This window comes from Mus caroli, unplaced genomic scaffold, assembly GCF_978045245.1.
Source record: "Mus caroli unplaced genomic scaffold, Mus_caroli_1 scaffold_4, whole genome shotgun sequence".
NCBI classification, from domain to species: domain Eukaryota; kingdom Metazoa; phylum Chordata; class Mammalia; order Rodentia; family Muridae; genus Mus; species Mus caroli.
Genome location: NW_028227259.1, coordinates 36,952,367 through 36,972,760, shown reverse-complemented (window position 1 = coordinate 36,972,760; position 20,394 = coordinate 36,952,367). Strand labels below are relative to the sequence as shown.

Here is a 20,394-nt window from a genome sequence, read left to right as displayed (position 1 = left end):
TGAGGGCCCACTGAAGGGCATCCTGGGCTACACTGAGGACCAGGTTGTCTCCTGCACCTTCAACTCCCACTCTTCCACCTTTGATGCTGGAGTTGGCATTGTTCTCAACGATAACGTTGTAAAGCCTATTTCCTGGTATGACAATGAATGCGGCTACAGCAACAGGGTGATGAACCTCATGGCCTACATGGCCCCCAAGAAGTAAGAAACCCTTACCGCCCACACCACCAAAGACACAGAGCAAGAGGGAGGCCCTCGTTCCCTGTCCCAACTCAGCCCCCAACACTGAGCATCTCCCTCACAAATTCCATCCCAGATCCCCATAATAACAGGAGGGGCCTAGGAAGCCCCTCCCTACTCTCTTGAATACCATCAATAAAGTTTGCTACACCCCTCCCCCCAACTACCAAACAAAAACAAAAAACAAAGGAAAAGAAAAAAGAGAAAACTTTCCCTAGTCTCATTTCAGAAACATTTATTTTCTTCCAAATTAAAGGTTTTATTTTGTAAGTAGTACTGAAAACCAAACCCAGGTTTCTCTGCATTATACCTGTAACCCAGCCAAAAGCTTGCTTTTGACACTTAAATTTTTTTTTTTAGATTTATTTATTATGTATACAGTACTCTGCCTGCATGTATGCTTGCAGGCCAGAAGAGGGCACCAGATCTTATTATATAGATGGTTGTGAGTCACCACGTGGTTGCTGGGAATTGAACTCAGGACCTCTGGAAAATAAATCAGTTGTCGTCACCACTGAGCCATCTCTCCAGCCCCTATAGTTTTTACCCATGAAACATTGTCTTTTCAGAATGGTGTGGAACTGGTAGCCAATTTCAGTTTTTCTTTTTTTGGATAAACAGCTCCCATAGCCCCACCCATGAAGAACTTCATTTCTAAAGTTTCTGCTGCTCTATCTTCTGTAAGAAGCCAGGCTCAGTATTTCCACCAGGCTGCTTCATGGCTTTTTCTTCTGCATGGCCATCACAATGTCTCAGTGGAGGCTTCTACAACTTTAAAATGGGTAGGGATAACTGCCTCCCTTTGTACTCATTCTTCTGGGGAGGCATAACCAAACCATACTTACCCTTCTGTAGACTGCAGCATACATGAATGACTGAAATGTGTAATTCCGTACTAGGAATCTCTACCGACCACCGCAGTGTAGCCCGTGCTGTCCTGACAACTCAATGTCAGGTATACACCCCAATCAGCTACCAAGCCACACTACTTTGGCTTCAGTTCCTTCTCTCAGAAGCATTTTGGCTTTTCACTGCAGTAATTTCCTTATGTTCTCTATAGTTTTAACACATACATTTGTATCTGTGAACATTTCCCATTTTCTTTCTTTCTTTTTTTTATTTTTTATTTTTTTGAGACAGGGTTTCTCTGTGTAGCTCTGGCTGTCCTGGAACTCACTCTGTAGACCAGGCTGGCCTCGAACTCAGAAATCCGCCTGCCTCTGCCTCCCAAGTGCTGAGATTAAAGGTGTGCACTACCACTGCCCGGCTAACATTTTATTTCTTGAGTGAGGGTCTCATGCTGTTCTTCCACTCACCATGTACCTGACAATGACCTTGAATTATGAGCTTCCTGTCTCTACATCTCAAGTGCCTGTATTATAGGGATGAAATCTCCTCCATGTCTGGTTTTATGAAGTGCTGAGGATTGAATCTAGAATAATCTACCAACTAGCTATACTCCCTGTGGCATAATTGAAAAATGGACTTTATTGCGCCTTAATTCATGAAAAAAGCTGGTACCAACACATGGCTCTATCCTTGTGGGTCACCTCAAAAAAGACACATTATCACCTATTTTCCTGCCTTACCCTGTACTGCTAAGCTCTATCTTGATTCAGCATTGAGGAATAATGATAAAGGTCTGTCAGTGGATAAATTCACATGTAATCTGGCAACACGTGTCTTGTGCTGGCCTGGTCACTGTGTGCGTATGCTGTTGTGGGAAACCTTCCTTGATGCTGCATTAGACAGCTGTTCTTAATGTAGAGTGGAATTCTATTGGAGGGACATACATTTTTTGGTGACTACCAACAAAATGGACAGAAAAGCATGTAGGAGCTGCTGAATTTTGCTCCTTGGTGTTACTGCACAGCCTCCTCCTCTCCATGACTCAATCACAATTTATTCTAACATGCTTTAGAAAGACAAGTTCCATGATTGTAATGGCTAATCTTGGTTGACTAGATCTGGAATCAACTAAAAGCCAAGCTGCTGGTTATTCCCATGTGAGATTTTCTTGATTGGCTCATTTGAGATAGGAAGACCCATGCTACGTCTGGCCATTTTAGTGGACACAGGGGGAGGAAAACAGCCTGCTTGCTCTCACTCTCGCTGGCAAGTCCATATATTCTGTTGAAGCATTCCTTTGCTGGTATTAAAACCCAATTCTTTAGGATTCCTAAATAGACTAAAGACTAGCAGCTCTCTATGAATGCTCTGAGACTCTAGTGCCAAATAGATATAGCTGATACATCCAGTTTTGTGGCCTTTCCACTGGGAGACAGCGGTTGTTGGACTAGCAGCACCCTGGCCTATAAGCCATTCTACTAAATCCTCTTAATATATATCTATATTCATTCTATCAGTCTCTGTCTTTCTCTTTTTAAAGAATTCTAATACAATGACCATTCTTGGGATTTAAGCCTACAGGAAGATCTGGGAAATTCAATAGCTGTTAATTCTTGTCTTTGAACAGGTCTGTGGGTAAGGACTTCATCAGGCCTTGTTGTTGTCATCTTTTAAATTTTATGTGTATGTGTGTTTTCACAGCATCTTTGTATGTGCACTTCATGCATGCCTGGTGCCTAAGTAAACCAAAAGGGGGTACTGGATCCCCTGGAACTGGAGTTATAGTTGTGAACTATCAGAGGGTTTGGAAATGAACTCAGGTCTTTTCCAAGAGCAAGAAATGCTTTTAACTACTGAAGCCATCTCTCTCCAACCTCAGTGAGCCCTTCTCCCCTTTTCTTTTGAAACACTCATTCCCTTCCCTAGTATATGTATATACGGGGAAATGTATATCAAGGCACAAGTGTGGGAGTCAGAGGACAACTTGCTGGAATCGAATTGCTCCCTCTATCATGTGGGGTCTGGGGATGGAATTCAGGTTGTCAGGTTCTCTAGAGGAAGAGAATTAATTGTGTGTGTGTGTGTGTTTGTGTATGCGTGTATGCATGTTATTTATTAGAGTGACTTACAGGCTGTGGTCTAGCTAGTTCAACAATGGCTGTCTATTAATCGATGTAAAGTCCAAGAATCCAGTTCAGTCCACAAGGCTGGGCATCTCAGCCAGTTTTCTGTTTATGTCAGAATCCCAAAGATGTGGGCTCTAATTCTCGTGAAGGAATGGATTTGACAGAGAGAGTGAGGGCAAACAGGTAAAGAGAGAGCTTCCTTCTTCCATGATCTTTATGTAGGCTGCCACCAGAAGGTGGGACAGATGAAAAGAGGATCTTTCCACTTTAAATAATTTAATTAAGAAAACAACCCGTCAGAGCTGTATCCATACACTTGGGTTTTAGCTAATACTGTATTAACTACAACTGGTAGTCAAACTTACAACCAAGAACAGCCATCCCATTCTTAAGAGTTTACCAGTTTACCAGTTGGTTGGTTCTTCACTGCTCAATACTCAAGTTCTATTTGGTTTTTGTTTTGTTTCTATCACAAATGTCTTATAAACATTTGTCTTGACTGGTCTCAAAATCACTTGAGATCTGCTTGCCTCTACCTCCTGAATGATTGGATTAAAAAGTCATGTGCCACAACTCTCAGCAATACTGTAATCCTTTTTTCTTGTCTGTCATTTCTGTTTTTCTTTTGGAGCTTTTTAAAGACAACTTCACTTTGTATATCAGGCTGGTCTTGAATTCACATTCCAGGTGTACAACACCATGTCTGGCTATTTCAAGTACAGCATTACAAATAGTATGCATAAACAAATATACATTCAAACTTTTTTTTTTTTTTTTTTGGTTTTTCGAGACAGGGTTTCTCCGTATAGCCCTGGCTGTCCTGGAACTCACTTTGTAGACCAGGCTGGCCTCGAACTCAGAAATCCACCTGCCTCTGCCTCCCGAGTGCTGGACTAAAGGCGTGTGCCACCACGTCCGGCTCAAACTTTTTAATATCATCTAATACAGTGGTTCTCAACCTCTAGGCTGTGACCTATTTAAGGGGTTAAATGACCCTTCACAGGGGTCACAGATATCCTGCATATCAGATATACTTTACTACTTATAACAGTGGCAAAAATTAGTTATGAAGTAGCAACAAAAATAATTTTATGGTCGGAGGTCATCACAACATGAGGGATTGTATTAAAGAGCCATAGCACTAGGGAAGTTGAGAAGCACTGCTCTAACAGATACTTTTATTTCAATCTATATAATGTGTTTTAACTTATTTTGATTAGATTTTTGTTTTAAGGCAAGGTCTCAAGCTAGCCTAGGCTCACCTGCAAGTCACTATGTAGCCCAGGTTGGTCTTGAACTCACAGTGATGCTTCCCTCAGCCTCCTGAGTGCTGAGAACACACATTTAAGACACTGCATCTGGGCACAATTTTTCTTTTTATTTATGGTTACTGACATATGATTGTGTTTGCCATCTTCTTTCTTTTAAGAAGGATTTATTTTTACTATTTACAAGTGTGTGTGTGTGGAGGCCACAGGAGTTAGCTGCAGAAGGGTTGATCAGCACCTTGTTTGTGGATGTGGAGAACTGGAACTGCAGGCCTGGGGAAGGATTACTTGATTTTTTTTTGATTGTTGAGCCATCTTTCCAGACCCATTTGTCTTTTTCTAAAATACCTACTTCTTTTTACTTACGTGTAGGTCTATGTGTCTGTGTCAGGGTATATACATGTGAGTACAGGTGTCCAAAGATCAGAGAAGAGGACATCAGACCCCTGGGTTTGTAGTTACAGCCCGTTATGAAATACTGATATGAATGCTCAGAGTTGTACCTATGTCTTTGTGCTGAACACAGGTGGCTAGAGTCAGAAACAGCAGATTTGGAGGAGTCAGGTTCTGAAGTGAAGCTGCTGATTCAGACCCACCAGGAGAACCACCACTCTCAACTGCTCTTTGAACACATGGACAATGATGACGGAAGTTAGTGAAGATGAATTGTGTACACAAGAGTCGGGGTATGGCTGGCATGAGGTGGGATAGGGTGGGACTGTTTGCTATTTGGCTTGTTACTGACAATTATCCAGAGTGACCAAAATGTCACGGGAGGGTCACAAGAACAGGCAAACTAGATAAGCTTGGCAAGCAGGAACCCACCAATGTCCTGACATGCAGGCCTTATATTACCTTTTGAAATACTCCACCTCCCGCTCAGTCTCATCCATATCCACACTGTCCAGGTCGATGTCTTTAGGCAGAAAAACATCATCTGTAAAGTGAAGGGAAGGAGACACCTCACATTATCAGAGTGGCCATCTCACCAGAATAAATACAAAGAGTAAGACAAGATTCTGCAAAAGGCCAGGAGGGCAGACTGCTCTTGTGACTACCTAGAGCTACTCACTCATGTGCCCAACAAAGCCATTACTACTTCAAGGTCGCATCAATAAGACCTGCTGGAGAGAACCCTAACTCAGAACTCGAGTCTCTCACATCAGAAGTGCAGTCCTACTCTACTATCCAGGACACCAGAGGGCCACTAGTTGAGGGACATTTTACTTCCCGGAATCTCAGTCCAGTCTGAGAATTTCAACTTTTCTTCCCTGTTGTGCCAGGTCTGACTAACTTCCCTAAGTCTGGCTCCAAGTATGCAGTATCAAGGAAAATGTAAAGGTAGAGGGAGCTAAAACTTCTTTGTTAAAAAAATGAACCCAAATAATCGTCCCGCTAGTTCTATCATGGGACATTTCCACAGTGGTATAATTAGGGCACATCTCACCTGCCTAACAGCAGCTGCCATTGCGGCAACGTGCATGACAAGAGTACTAAGGACTGGGGGCAACAAAGCCCAGGAGAGAGCCTCTGGGTATCTAAACTCAGGAAGAAGGAAAGATAGCCGATGATTCACACAGAGTTCTATATACCTGCACAGGGCTGCACTCCAGACCAAACCCTACCTTTGAATATTCTAGTAGTAGAAATAAAAAGCAAAGAAAGAAGATCGTATGGTAGTGAACCTGTTATTCTAGCCATTACAGACTGGGTTACATAAAAACCTATTTTGGGGGAAAGGGAGAAAAAAAGACAAAACGGAACAAAACAGGGCCACTGCCAAGCTCTGACCACCTCAGTTGGATTCCCACCACACATGCAGCAGGAGAGAAGCAAACCCGGAGAACTACCTAATATCTCCATTCTTGCACTGCAGCATGCATATGCATCCACACAACAAATTAATGAATGTAAAAGGAATAATAATAAAGGATCAAAAGGAAAGACAAACATACACACAAATCGAGAAGTCTATAGATCTGGTCCTGTCAGGAAAAGCAACACTGTGATTGCAGATGTGTGAAGAGTGCAGCTCAGCAGCCTTTTCAGTCTCAGAGCAGGGGCAGTCATAACTGCACACATACACTGAGCACACCAGTGCAGGTAGTAATACTACAGTGTCTATCATAGACTTTCCTAATCAGAATTAGCAGTCTCAGGCTCAGAGTCTAGCTTAATTTAGTATAGACTAAGTGCTAGAAGCTGGGGCCTAGAGGGCAGAGCCTCACGAAAGACTCACAGGAGTCAGCTCTTTCTTTAGAGGCCCCAGATTATTTCTATAGGGTGCACGTTCTGGGGGCTGGAGAGATGGCTCTTGTTGCCTTTCCAGGAGATGCCAGTTCAAACCCCCATCCATGTGAAGCAGCTGCCTGTAACTCTTGCTTCAGGGCATCAAGGCACTCTCTTTTGGCCTCTGCTGGTATCAGCAGACAGACAGACTGATACCCACCCTCCCAAACAAACAAACAACCCCAAAAAAGGAATGGGCCATTATCCCATCTTCCTAAGAACACATCTGGTTTTCTTGGGACTTTTCTGCTCTCTCTGGAAGTAGCACAAGGCCTACAACAGATAAGTGCTGTTGGATCTTGCACTTCTCAGTCTCTAGAACTGTGAGAGAAACTAAATCTTTTTGTCAAGTTTGTCCCAGGCGTTTATTATAGCAACAGAAAAAAAAATTAAGACATAAATATGTGTTCAAAACTTCAATTTTTCCTAAGTACCAAATATGTTTAGAAATAAAAACATTGAACAAAATACCACCAAGAAAAAAACCAATACATACAAGACACTCAAAGTAATTACAAGATAGTGATAACACTAAGGCCAACTATAAAATTATAACAATGTGAATGGCTTTAACTTACCAAAGAAAACCTTTCTTTTTTCCTTTGACTCCCAACTCTGACAGGGCCCCATTATATATTCTGTGCTAACCTTGGAGTTATGTGGTAGTGCATCCTGTAATTCTAGTTACTCAGGAGGGTAGGCAGGCAGGAGGACTGCTAGCCTGGACAATGTTTTGATCCATCCCATTCCACCTCGCCTCCCGCCAAAAAAATGGAGATGCATCTTAGTGACAGAGTACTTTCAGTAAAAGAAATTTATGTATCACAAATAACAGAAGGCAGACATACATCTGTACCTTAAGTTCACATGAGACCTTCACAAAAGCTGACACACAGCCGGGCGTGGTGGCGCACGCCTTTAGTCCCAGAACTCGGAAGGCAGAGGCAGGTGGATCTCTGAGTTCGAGGCCAGCCTGGTCTACAGAGTGAGTTCCAGGACAGCCAGGGCTACACAGAGAAACCTTGTCTCAAAAAACCAAAAAAAAAAAAAAAAAAAAAAAAAAAAAAGCACATACAATAGGACTGCAGGGGTCCCACAAAGGTCAAGGGGCTATGGGAAGAGTTCCCCAGTGGGGACTTTAGGGAAGAAGTCAAGTCACAGGGGGACATTCTTGAAGGAAGAGTGGCAATTTGCTCCCGCCCCCACATCTCTTGCCTCCCAGTCATTTTAAGGTGAACTGATTTCTTTTGTCATTATGTGTTGCTTCACCAAACGCCTCAAAGCAATGGGGCTGACTAGAGGCTAAAATCTTAAGAACTGAGTGCAAAACAAGCCTTCCCTCTTTAGAAGTTGATTATCTCAAGTATTCTGTTCTAATAGGAGAAAGCTGTATGTTAGGTTATAAGTGGAGAGATCTGAACATTTCCAGAGAAAGAAATGCCCAAACACTCTAACCATGATGGGGGGTGGGGAGGGGTGGGTAGGTGGGTCATGACCTAAAAATGAGCAGCAATAGGCCTACCCACCTAGAAACCCAAGCTGCAAATATGCTACCTGGTAAAAGGAAGAAAAAACCATGCACACAGAAAGCCAACAACATGGAAACCATAACATTTCTAAACAACCTGTCAGACCCAGTGTCAAACGTGGCGACACAAGCATGTGCTCCCAGAACTCGGGGAGGAGGCACAACAGAGCCTGGAGCCAGCTGGGTAACACACTAAGTGTGCAGCAGCAGAGCTAGAAGCCAGCTGGGTAACACACTAAGTGTGCAGCAGCTTGAGCCACTTTGTCTCAAAGGAGTCTTTGAGATACAATTAAAGTAATGATAGCAATTGATGGAAAATCCCAAGTGTCAAACACTTTTATCAATAAAGGTGGAAGAGGGATGAAAACAAATGACAGTTCTTCTTTTCTTTTCTTTTTTTGAAACAGTTCTTTCACATAACCATGGCTGTCCATGAACTCACAAATTTATGGTTCTGGAGTGGTGGGATTAAAAGCAAATGCCACCACACCTGGCCCCAAATTAAATTTCTAAATTAAAAAGTTAAACAATGAACAGCAAGGTAAAAAACAGCAAAACAGAAAAAATCACATGAAAAGAAATAAAGGTAAGAGCAGAAAACTAAAAAGGAAGAAGGGGAAAAGGGAAAATCTGAGTTAAACAACAACAACAACAAACCCTAACAAAGGGCACAGATGATTAACTTACGCAAAAGCAATACACAGAGTGTGAAATGGCAAGAAGAAAACAAATGTAAGTGACAGGTCCCATGTCAGGGCCACAGAGGAGTGCAGCCTTGGCACTGCAGTATGGGCCACAGAAAAAGCCTGTCCTGAGAAAGCACTCACATGTATATACATTGCAAACAATGTATACAAAGTTTGAAAACTTACTAAAGGAAAGTAGTCTTCCAAAATTCACCACATTACCTGAAGAAATATGATAAGATTTCAATGGAAACAGACAGAATGCTTTCAAACTTCTAAAGCCTTGACAGTTCCAATATAGCCTGAAGGTGTTCCAGAACTAAATATGAGGATACTGAAAATGCCCTCTAATTTCTTTTATGAAGATTATTGATTGACACTCCCATTCCGCCCTGTGCAAATACAGCAAAGTAATTAAAAACGGCAACAAAAAGGAAAGTTACAAACCTATGAATATCAAGACAATAAAGTAACAACAAATAGAACCTCAACCAAAGAATATAATTAACACAAGGCAAATGATAATTATTACAGGAATTTAAGGTTGGTTTAATGTTGGAAAATTAAAACAATAACATTATTGTAAATAGTTCTGAGGAGAAAAAAACCACCCACAAAAACCCCACCTTGATAAAATTCAACACCTATTCCTCACAAAGACATTGAAGAATGTCAAGAGTCACTGGCTCCCGTCCTAGCATTATGCTAGGTGAGACCTTAGCCCTAGAGCCAGCATCTCAGTTAACAGGGAAACACTACAACCATTTCTAGCAGAATAAGATTCAGTAAGAGAAAACAACTAGAGGTACAAGCCTTGGGAGAGAGTCTGTGTGTTTTGGTGCACACCGGTAATCCCAGTGCTGGGGAGGCAGAGGCAAGCAGATCCCTGTGAATTCCAGGGTAGTCAGAACTATATGAAACCTTGTCTCAATAACAGACAACAACCCACCCGTCCCCCCCAAAAAAACCCAAACAGACAAAACCCCTAACGGCTGGAGAGATAGCTTAGTGATTAGAAGGACTGGCTGCTCTTCTAGAGGAACCGAGTTTGATTTCCAGCACCCACACAGCAGCTCATCATCATCTGTAACTCTAGTTCCAGGGGAACCTAACATTCTTCTGGCCTCCACAGGTACCAAGCACACATATAGACACACATATAGGCAAAATATCCATAAACACAAAAAATTAAAATCAAGCTGGGCATGGTCACATATGACTTTAATCCAGCACTCAGGAGGGGAGGCAGAGGCAGGTAAATCTGAGGGCAGCTAGAGAAAAAGACACAAATTAGTAAAATGTAGGGGGGGAAAAGGAGATAACACTGTAATCGAAATGAGTGCTGGGATTAAAGACATGGACCCATACTACCAGCACTTGGCTGAAATTCAGAAAATCTTAAGGATACATTCCACTAAATTGGAAAATGCAAATAAATGAATGAATTCCTAGATATATACAACATGCCAAGACTAAAGAAATAATTCAAATAGATCTAAAACCAACCATAAGATTGAAACAGTAGTAAAGTTCCCATTAGAAAGATTCCAGAAATAGATGGATTCATACAGAATTCTATCCAGATTTCAAAGAACTAATGCCAATACTTTTAATTATTCCATAAAATAGAAGAAGAAGGCTTTTTAAACACTTCTGAGTCTAGTTTCACCTTGATACTAGACAAAACAACAATAACAAAAGAAATTTATAAGCCAGGAATGGTGATACACACCTTTAGTTCCAACATAGAGGTAGGTGATCTCTGAGTTTAAGGTCAGCTTGGTCTACAGAGTGAGTTCTAAGACAGCCAGCGTGACACAAACAAACCCTATCTTGAAAATAAACAAACAAAAACCAAGAAACAAAATCAAACAAATCAAAAGAAACAACTGGAGGGGTGTGGCTGGTAATAGCTAGTTGGTAGAGGACTTGCCTCCCAGGTTCAATCCCTAAACTGTAGAAAATGGGAATGGTAGCTCACATCTGTAATCTCAGAATTTAGGAGGTGGAAGCAGGAGGATCAGAAGTGCAAGGTCACCCTAAACTCCACAAAGGAAGTTGGAAGCCTGTCACAAAACAAACAAACAAAACAAAAACAGCAGCAACCTGAGAGACAGAGAGAGAGTGAGAGAGAGTGTGTGTGTGTGTGTGTGTGTGTGTGTGTGTGTGTGTGTAGGAAAAGCACATCTGCCACCCTTGTCTACAGGCATATAACTTCTCCAGTAAACTCCTGTGAAAGACAAGACTTGAACAATGAAGCAATTTACTAAAATAAAAGATGTGAAGTTAGCACACACACATAAAAAAGTTTCATATAATCAACCAGTGAGGCTGCATTGTCTAATAGAAATGAATGTGATTTTTTTTCTTTAAAAAAAGATTTATGTTATGTATGTGAGTACACTGTAGCTGTCTTCAGACACACCAGAAGAGGGCATCAGATCCCATTCCAGATGATTGCGAGCCATCATGTGGTTGCTGGGAATTGAACTTAGGACCTCTGGAAGAGCAGTCAGTGTTAGCATTCTGTCTAAACTCCACCCCACAGTTACCTGGCAACAGACAGGTAGGCCTGACCCACTATAAAAGGGGCTGCTTGTCCCCTCCTCCCTCTCTTCCTCTTGCTTCTCTCTTGCTCTTCCTCTTCTCTTCCCATTTTCTTCCCCCACCCCTCTTCTCCACATGCTCATGGCCATGGCTGGCCTCTACTTCTCTCCCTTTCTCCCCGTCCCTCCCTTCTCCTAATCCTCCTCTCTTAATCCCCCTCCCCATGCCCTGAATAAACTCTATTCTATACTATACTGTCCTGTGGCTGGTCCCTCAGGGGGAAGGGATGCCTTGTTATAGGCCCACTGAGACACCTCCCTTCCCCCATACCTCACCACACTCCTATAGAATATATATCTCTCTGTACCATATGATGTGTTTATAAAAAGATAAAGGGGGAAAGAATATGTTCTATGGGGGTGCTGTGAGGTATGGGGGAAGGAGGTGTCTCAGAAGGCCCATGCTGAGGCATCCCTTATCTCTGAGGGACCAGCCACACTATGGGATAGTATAGAAGAATAGAATTTATTCAGGGCATGGGGAGGGGAGATAAGAGAGTAGTAGAGGCAGAGAAAGGCAGAGAGACAGAGTAGACAAGTAGAGACTGCCATGCCATGAACTCAAGGAGAGAGGGGGTAAGGGAAAAGCAGGAGAGAAGCAAGAGATCAAGGGGGGGGAGGGGCAAGCAGTCCCTTTTATAGGTCTACCTGGCTGTTGCCAGGTAACTGTGGGGAGGAGCATACCTGGCTGTTGCCAGGTAACTGTGGGGAGGAGCATACCTGGCTGTTGCCAGGTAACTGTGGGGGTGGAGTTTAGACAAAATGCTAACAGTCAGTGTTCTTAACCACTGAGCCATTTCTCCAGCCCAATAAATATGATTTGAGTAACATATTTTAAGACTTAAAAAAATATATTTAGTAATAATGTAATAAAATATATTAAAATAGTATTATAACATGTAATTAACATAAAATGTATTGTGGTAAAGGATGAAGCTCAGGGATACAGTGCCTTTCTGATATGCATAGGCCTTGGGCTTCAACTCCAGCACTGGAAATTAAATACACTGAGAGACTTTATCCATTTTAAAAGTAAGTTCCAGAATATAGTATACACTTCATAGTGCCTACATCTCAACTCACTGTAAGGTATAAAGAAGAGCATCCAAATACGAAGAACAGCAACTAAGAGATAAGAGAAGCACCTATAAAACCTGTAAATGGGAGACTTAAAAATAACAGTTCAGAGCAGGGAACACAAAAAAGAACACAGAGCCCAGACCCAGACGCAGACCCAGACCCAGGGCATATGAAAACCACTGCAGAAGAGCAGCACTATAGACCACAGGGGCAGGAAGAGCTTCCTCATAAATTTCTCCAGACAATTATGCAAGCATTTGGGAAAAGAGAAAAATAAACCCACACTTCATCTCATACCCCAAAAAAACCCTCAAACATGTTTAAGATCTACATGAGGGGAGGAAGAAGAAACTACACAAACACTAGAGAGAAATTTTGTATTCCTCCCTAACCCTGGTGTCAGAATAAGACTAACAATTATCAAACTCTAAAGGCAGTTTACAATGTAAGACTTACAATGTAAGATTGGTAAAATGACTACATAAAAGTAAACAAGAAAACTTCCAAATGGCTGAAAAACCCAGTAAACCAAGTTCATAGGAAACTTAGGAACCAGGAGAAAATTTTGGCAGCACCAAACAGAGGTGAAAAACTCGTATTCCTAATTTATAAAAATCTCTTAAAAACCAAACAACAAAATTCTAGTTAAGGACAAAAACAAACAAACAAACAAACAGACAAAACAAGAAAAAGGTCTGTGTTGGATATTTTTATATCAGCTTGATATAGGCTAGAGTCACTTTTGGAATAGGGAATCTCACTGAGGAGAAAATGATCTCATCTGACTGGCCTATGGGTAAGCCTGTAGTGCATTTTCTTAATTGCTTATTGTTGTGGGAGGGTCAAGTTCACTGCATGGTGGTGCTACCTTTGGGATGTGGTCTTGGAGACTGTAAGAAAGCAAGTTCAGTAAGCCATGAGGAGTAAGCCAGTAAGCAGCATGCCACCTTTATGTACAAAGCAGGAAGTTCATACTTCTCTGGAGTATAAGACAAAATCCTCTGCAACTACTTCAAGAATGTTCTAGACCTGTGTAAGTCACTATCGGAACAAGTTCTTACTAATCAAGGATGTCTGAGAACACAAGTCATGCACTGGATATCATGGAAACTCACTGTGACACAGACATGGAAACTTACTGATTATAAGATAGGAACAATCAACACAATGGTATTAGAAACAGGTGAACATAACCTCACCCAAAGATGACCCAGGATAGGAGGGATGTTACAGCAGCCACTTTCCTTAGCCTCTCCAGTTCTGTACCTATGTTTTCAACTAACCACAAATCAAATTTTTTTTTAAAAAGTGCACTTTATATGCCTAAAATTATTTCAAAATCGTAATATAGCAGCTACAAGTATTATTATTGGAAAAGTCACAGATGAGCAACATCCCGCCTGCAGGGGCCTGTCGAGAACTCACACACACAGACCACACCAGCTAAGGCTGGGAACAGTTCCCTTGTGATCTTTATTTACCAAGTGAACTGCTGGTTCTGTCTCCTTTCTTCTTTTTATTTTTCTTATTCTTGCCCTTGGGCTGAGGAGAACTGGCCAGAATCAGCCTGCCATTCTGCAGGAGCTGGCTGGGGGAGGGTGGCTCAGGAGTGACAGTGCTCAGCTTCTCCTCTTTGATGTGGCTCAGCTGCTTTTTGTTGTTGTTGTTGCTGTTGGTTTTCCTCTCCTCCCTCTTCTGCTCTGTGAGAAGAGCAAGGTCAACTACTTTAGGTTTCAACTCTGGCTGGGCCCGGGGTTTGAGCTGTACCTCTGTGGTTTTGGGAGGCTCTGTGGGCTTCCTGGCTGGCTCATTGCTGGTCTTGCTGGTTTGCTTTAACTTTTGCTTGCTATTTCCCTCCTTGTGATGATGCATCATGTCCAAGAGAAATGCAAGAGGCTCGTGCTGCTTCCCATTGACTTCCTTAGGTAGCAGAAGCTTGGAGTCTCTGGGGTCCACAGGGTCTGTAGCATCCCCATTGGCTCCAGGCCCTGGCCTGGGCTCTGAGTGGTTCATGTGTCTGGAAGGGGAGTGAGATGAGGTTTCTGGTTCTTCGGTTTGTTCAAATGAGCCATTGTGGATGTTTTCAGAGTTAGAGATAGACTCTGTTGCTGCCTGGAAATTTCTAGCAAGCATGTCCAACTTGGAACAGTCTTTACTTGGCCGATCCTTTTTCTTCTTTTTTGCAGCTCTTAACTTCTGAAGCTCCTGAAGCCGCTGAAATTCCTCCTTGAAATGCTGTTCCTCGTCCTCCTCTTCTTCGTCCTCCTCTTCTTCCCGCTGCTTTTGCTCCTCCTGATGATGCAGATGCTCCCGTGCCCTGGCCTCAGCTTCTAGGCGTGCCTTCTCTTCCAGCTGCCAATAACAAAAGAGAAGATGGCTTTAGACCATGGTAAGAACTCCAAAACTTGACAGAGCTGCTAAGATGGCCCAGCAGGTAAAGGCATTTGCCATCAAGCCTGGTGAGTTGAATTTGATTCCCCAAGAACCACATGGTGAAGAATCATCCCATAAACACTGACCTATGACTTACACACAAATTATGATGGCCTCCCCTCCACACATATATAAATGTAATTTAAAAAATTACTCTAAAAACTTGAGATATCAATCATATATTGAAAAATAAACTTTGAAAGAGGCAGTAACAAAAACTTCAACATATCTACCTGTAATTATTTCACCCAAAAGAACTGTTAAATCTCATCTACCTACCAAGCATATGCTTACTTTACTGGGAACAAGGTGGCTAGCCTCTGACCAAGAAGTAGGTACCAGGAGTAGTCAGACCAGCAGTTGTGCTGTGCGTGCAGCACCCATAGACCGTCTGACCATTTCTCTATATAGATGGCAAGGAATCAGCTTTCTGATTGCATGAGCTCCTGACAGACTTAGCTGTCCAGGTGAGGGCTGAACCTGAAATAAGGACCTGCATAAGTAAGACACAAACAAAATGTGTCCAAAAATTTGAAAGTCCCTTCCCACACTATCAGATAAAAGTCGCAATACATGTTGAACTACACAAGAGCTTTCAGAAATATTCAGTTTCACGTAGCAAAGTAGCCCCGATGCATTTCTGCTTTCCAACCTGATGGAAAGAAGTTTCATCAATGTCATTGTACGAATGATTCTAGACCACAGAGCAGATCCTTCCAGGGCCCCAAACCCAAGCAAATAGATGTCTACTTTTCATGACGTGCTATGAAAAGCCCTGTCAAGTTTCTGGGGAGTGAAAATTGCTCTCAGAAGTTTACACCAAGGAAGCTGCCTAACCTTACCCTTTATAATGTTGATGCTAAGAGCTGTCCTTCAAGTAGATGGGCCTGTGGGTCAGAACAAGAATGTGGGAAGTCTGTCTTGGGAAGAGGCTTGCAGGCACCATGGGCTAGAGCTCTATCTTCTACTAAAGGCCATCTATCAGCTTCTAGACCTCAGAGTCCCATCTACTCTGCATCACAAAATCTCTTCCTTCTGTCTCTTTGGAAGAAAGGTTCCTACAAAAGTAAGTGCTGCTGTCCCACTGGCCAGGCAGAGCAGGCTGCATGAAAGCCTATTACAAACTCAATACTTTGGGAGAAGACAAAGTGGTACAGGTGCTAGTTCAGGCCTTCTGCAACAGACAGGTTCCTAGAGTACCAGGGCAGGCATGTCAAGCAGCCCTAGCTTCGTATCTGTGTGCCCTGGTAGGGAGGGCTGTCACTTACCTTCCTCTGCTTGTGCCTTGCTCGTTTGGCTGCCCGACTACTACTAACTGGCTTGGCCTCAGAGCTGTTTATAAACTGTAACAAATCCTCCACTCTCCGATGGTCAACCACACCCTCCCGTTCTGAGATCTGCTCCATTTTCTTGGGTTGTTCTTCCTTCCTCTTAGTCAGGCGTAAACGAAGTTTTTCCCTCATTTCTGCATAATTTCTACTTGTTGGTGCAGCTGGAGGCTAAGGTAAAAATATAAATAAATTAGGCCTAAAGTTTAACAACTTTGAATATAACAAATTTCAGAATATATCTCTAAAAATACCCATTTTTCAAAAAAATTTACTTAAATATTTAGTATATGCTTAAAACTTAATATATGCCTTCAGGTTGATTATAATAATATATGCTTACATATAATCATTGTGAAAGAAAAATTAAGAAAATAACTTGAGTGACAGGATAAAAAAGCAAAGCCTAATTATTACTATATAACCTAAAAGATGAAATTTATTAACTATCTTCCAATTGGTATACATTTGTGAAAATCTAGCAAAACATATACAAATGGATTTTTAAAGCTGAAAAGCAGTATACATATTTATATGTATATTTTTATTTAGTACAGTGAGTTTATCTTCCCTACCACCAGAGCTGGGGACCAAACCAAGGATTTTACATTGGCCAGGCAAATATTCTATAACTGAGTTAAATCCCTAACGCTGATTATTTTTTGATGTTGATAAATCTTATTCTCTTCAGCAATCTTTATTTTCCTTTTCAGTGTTAAAAGGGGAACAAAAGGAAGAACACCTGGTTCTCATTCCTACTGCCACATCCCTTACTATTAAAAATCACACACATATTTAAGGAAATGGAGACAGAACAAAGCAAATGAAACAAAACACCCATATGCCTTCACTTCTTATTTACCCCTGCTAGGGACCATGGACAGGTTGCATGAGTACAGTTCCTGCTCTGGAGAGTTGCTGAAGCATGTAGTGTAACTGTATCTTTTGTACTCATCCAACAAGAGGGGTCACACTATTCACACAAACTGCATTAGATAAACTATGGTGAGATTTAGGTTATAACCCTACTTCATTGACTATTTACAAATCTCATAAACAAATACAAAGTTGCAGCAGCAACAGGTAGGTGGCTCAGTTCTGTAATCTCAGCACCGAGGAGCACAAAGCATAAGACCAGCCTGGCCACGTAACTAGTTCAAGGTCAGCCTAAAATATGAAGAAAATATCTCAAAAAGCAGAAATAAACCACCGTCAACAACAAAAATACAGTGATAATAGAAAAGCTGTAGTGATGAAATCCTGTCTCTTTAAGTATCCATGGAAGCACCTATAAAGCTCATACATTTAAACAGTTTATTCATAGTCACCCCATTATCCTCTCACTCTCCTTATAACTTCCTCTGCACCCTTTATTCCCAGGAAGTACTGGTCCAATTCTAACAACCCACTAGCGGGCTGGAGAGATGGATCAGCTGTTAATAACACTGACTGTTCTTGAGAGGACCTAGGCTCAATTCCCAGCACTTCTATGGCAGCTCACAATTATTTGTAACTCCAAGATCTGACACCCTCATACAGATATACATAGAAGGTAAAACACCAACGCACATAAAATAAAAATAAATGATTAAAAAACAAAGCAACAGCAACAAAAACAACCCATTAAGGAGATAGCTCAGTGGTTAAGAGCACATTCTACTCTTCGAGAGGACCCAAGTTCAATTTCTAGCACCCAGCTCACAATCATCTGTATCTCCAGTTCCAGGACATCACACATACCCACAATACAGATACTCACACCTACATATAATTCAAAATAACAAAAAATATATCTAACACACAATTCTTGCCAAAGACTTACCAAGTCACACAACTGTCAGGTCATAACACCCTGATATCATGCACTTACCCCGCCATGTCCAAAGAACTCACAGTAGCAGCAGTCACAGTACTTGCCCTCCTTCTGGTTGGTGGAAGTTGAGGTGCTGGAGCTGTGCTCAGAGCAGCTGTCCTCATCTGCACTCTCATCCCCATCATCCTGCTGCGGGTCATAGACCCCATTCTCGCAGCGGTGCCCTTCACAGTCAGGGTCACTGCAAAACCACATACAGCTCATTAGCAAGAAGCTACACTGGAGGCACTAATTATTCCTCATATCCACCCTCTGTTCTGCTCATTTTTCAGACCAAGGCAGCAAAAAGAGCTCATGGCTCTGGAGTCAGAGAATCATGTGCCATCAGTCAAGAATACAATGACTGGGCTCTGGCAGACATGTGTTCAGTAGTCATAGCACACCTACAGTGCCAATGGATGGACACAGGACTCTTCTGACTTCCTTGAGACCACTGGTTCCATAATGGGGATTACAAAGGACATGTTTCTAACAGGCAAGTTCAAAGGTGACAGAAATTATCTTTTATAAAAATCACTGTGTGTGGTATTAGTTTTAGTATGTACATCTTGGAAAATTTCTGCAGATTCTACCCAATGTATAGCAGATACAACTTAAAAAAAAAAAATACAAGCAAGGCACAGCACACCCTTAATGCCACCAGTGGAGATAGTCAGCATCCCTGACCCTGGTCTTGGCAGTCGGGCCATTGTTCTTTCCTCTGAAGAACTAGAGGCTGAGAGTGAGACTGGAGCCTCTCCAACTCCACGGCCTTGGCCTCTGTTGGTGAGGTCTCTTTCTTCTGCACTGGACTTGTTACCTGCCTGGACCCAGAGCACAGTCTGTAGCTATGTTAGTGCAGCATGGCTCCCAACCCTCCGCTCAGGGACCTGGGTTCTGTGGCTCACCTGCAGACACTGGGAGGGGCACTTATGGAGCCATCTGTTGTGGAGGGCGGGGGTGCCACAGGGGTAGGACAGAAGCTCTTGCGTGTATCCACGAACCCAGGGGCTGTGGTTGCAGTTTTGGGAAATGATGGGGCAGCAAGGTTTGGAAGGTGAGGTGTAGAAGCTGGAGAGAGTGCAGAAGGAGACAAGGCTGGGAGGGGGGCTAGGCCTGTGGGGCTGTTCCTTGGAGCAGCAGGTGCTGAATGTCTGTGATCCTCTTTGTTGAGGCCATGAAAAACATCACCTACATGTAGAGATACAAGAAAGAGAGACTGCTATTGGCTGAAGAAAACAAACATTTTTGTTGCTTTTAATTACTTTTTCCCTCACTTTCTTTTATTTGGGGGGAGGTGTTGGGGGGTGTTCAGACCTGGAGAAACTTTGAAGGCCACCCATATGACTGGTCACATTTACTTTGTTTTCTACACACACTAGATCTGGTCCTGCCATCTAGAGTAAGCTGTGCTCTAGCTTGAGCTCTTGAGACTGGAGAGTTTTATAGAAAACCTGTGCTTTTCCACTGTGCACACCAGTGTTCACAGGCCTGGAGTTCTAATCCCAAATGTAATCTGAATCTAAGATCCTAACTTTACCAAGTTCATCACAGCTTCTCAACTAATCCAGCTGCTGCTCTGCTTTTCCTTTCTCAAGGCAGATAATTCTACAGAGGCCAGCTGCCCACAGTGTGGTCATTACCACAGCTGGGCGAACCATTTCAGACTGGAATATCATAAAGTTAAGCTAGATGAAGATTTATGCCCTTTGTTCCATTTGAAATCTGTCAGGATTATGGCTCCAAGCTTCTTCCTGAGGGGTTCACATAGTTACCCCATAATGGATCAGCCTCCATGGAAATGTTGTTTGCCAAACTGATATCCAGTGTTCTTAACATCCCCTGAAGGACTGGCGATGTAGCTCAATGATAGCATGTTTGTGAAGCAAGTGTGAAGATCTGGCTGATGCACTCTAGTGGGTGCATGTGTTCTCGTTCTCCCCCCCCTCCCGCTCCGCCTCTCGCACATGCACAGATGGGGGGTATATCTATTTAGTACTACAGTACAAGCCTTAGAAGCAAGAGGATTGCTATGGTTTGAGGCCAGCCTAGACTTAACATAGAGAGACCCTATCTCATCTACCATTCCCCCCAAACAAAAGAAACATC

General features: G+C 42.4%; 1 protein-coding gene across 6 annotated transcripts in view; it reads right to left on the bottom strand.

Annotated features, from left to right (window-relative positions):
- Window positions 1-20,394, bottom strand: part of Fam193a (family with sequence similarity 193 member A) — a 124,973-nt gene that overhangs the window by 4,720 nt on the left and 99,859 nt on the right. For all 6 annotated transcript variants that reach the window (XM_085836622.1, XM_085836619.1, XM_085836620.1 and 3 more), the window contains 5 exons: window positions 19,194-19,476; window positions 18,304-18,487; window positions 16,374-16,604; window positions 14,154-15,024; window positions 5,339-5,420 (listed from right to left, as the gene is read on the bottom strand). In XM_085836622.1, the coding sequence (XP_085692748.1) occupies window positions 5,339-5,420; window positions 14,154-15,024; window positions 16,374-16,604; window positions 18,304-18,487; window positions 19,194-19,476 (1,651 nt within the window). The remainder of the gene's footprint in view (window positions 1-5,338; window positions 5,421-14,153; window positions 15,025-16,373; window positions 16,605-18,303; window positions 18,488-19,193; window positions 19,477-20,394) is intronic.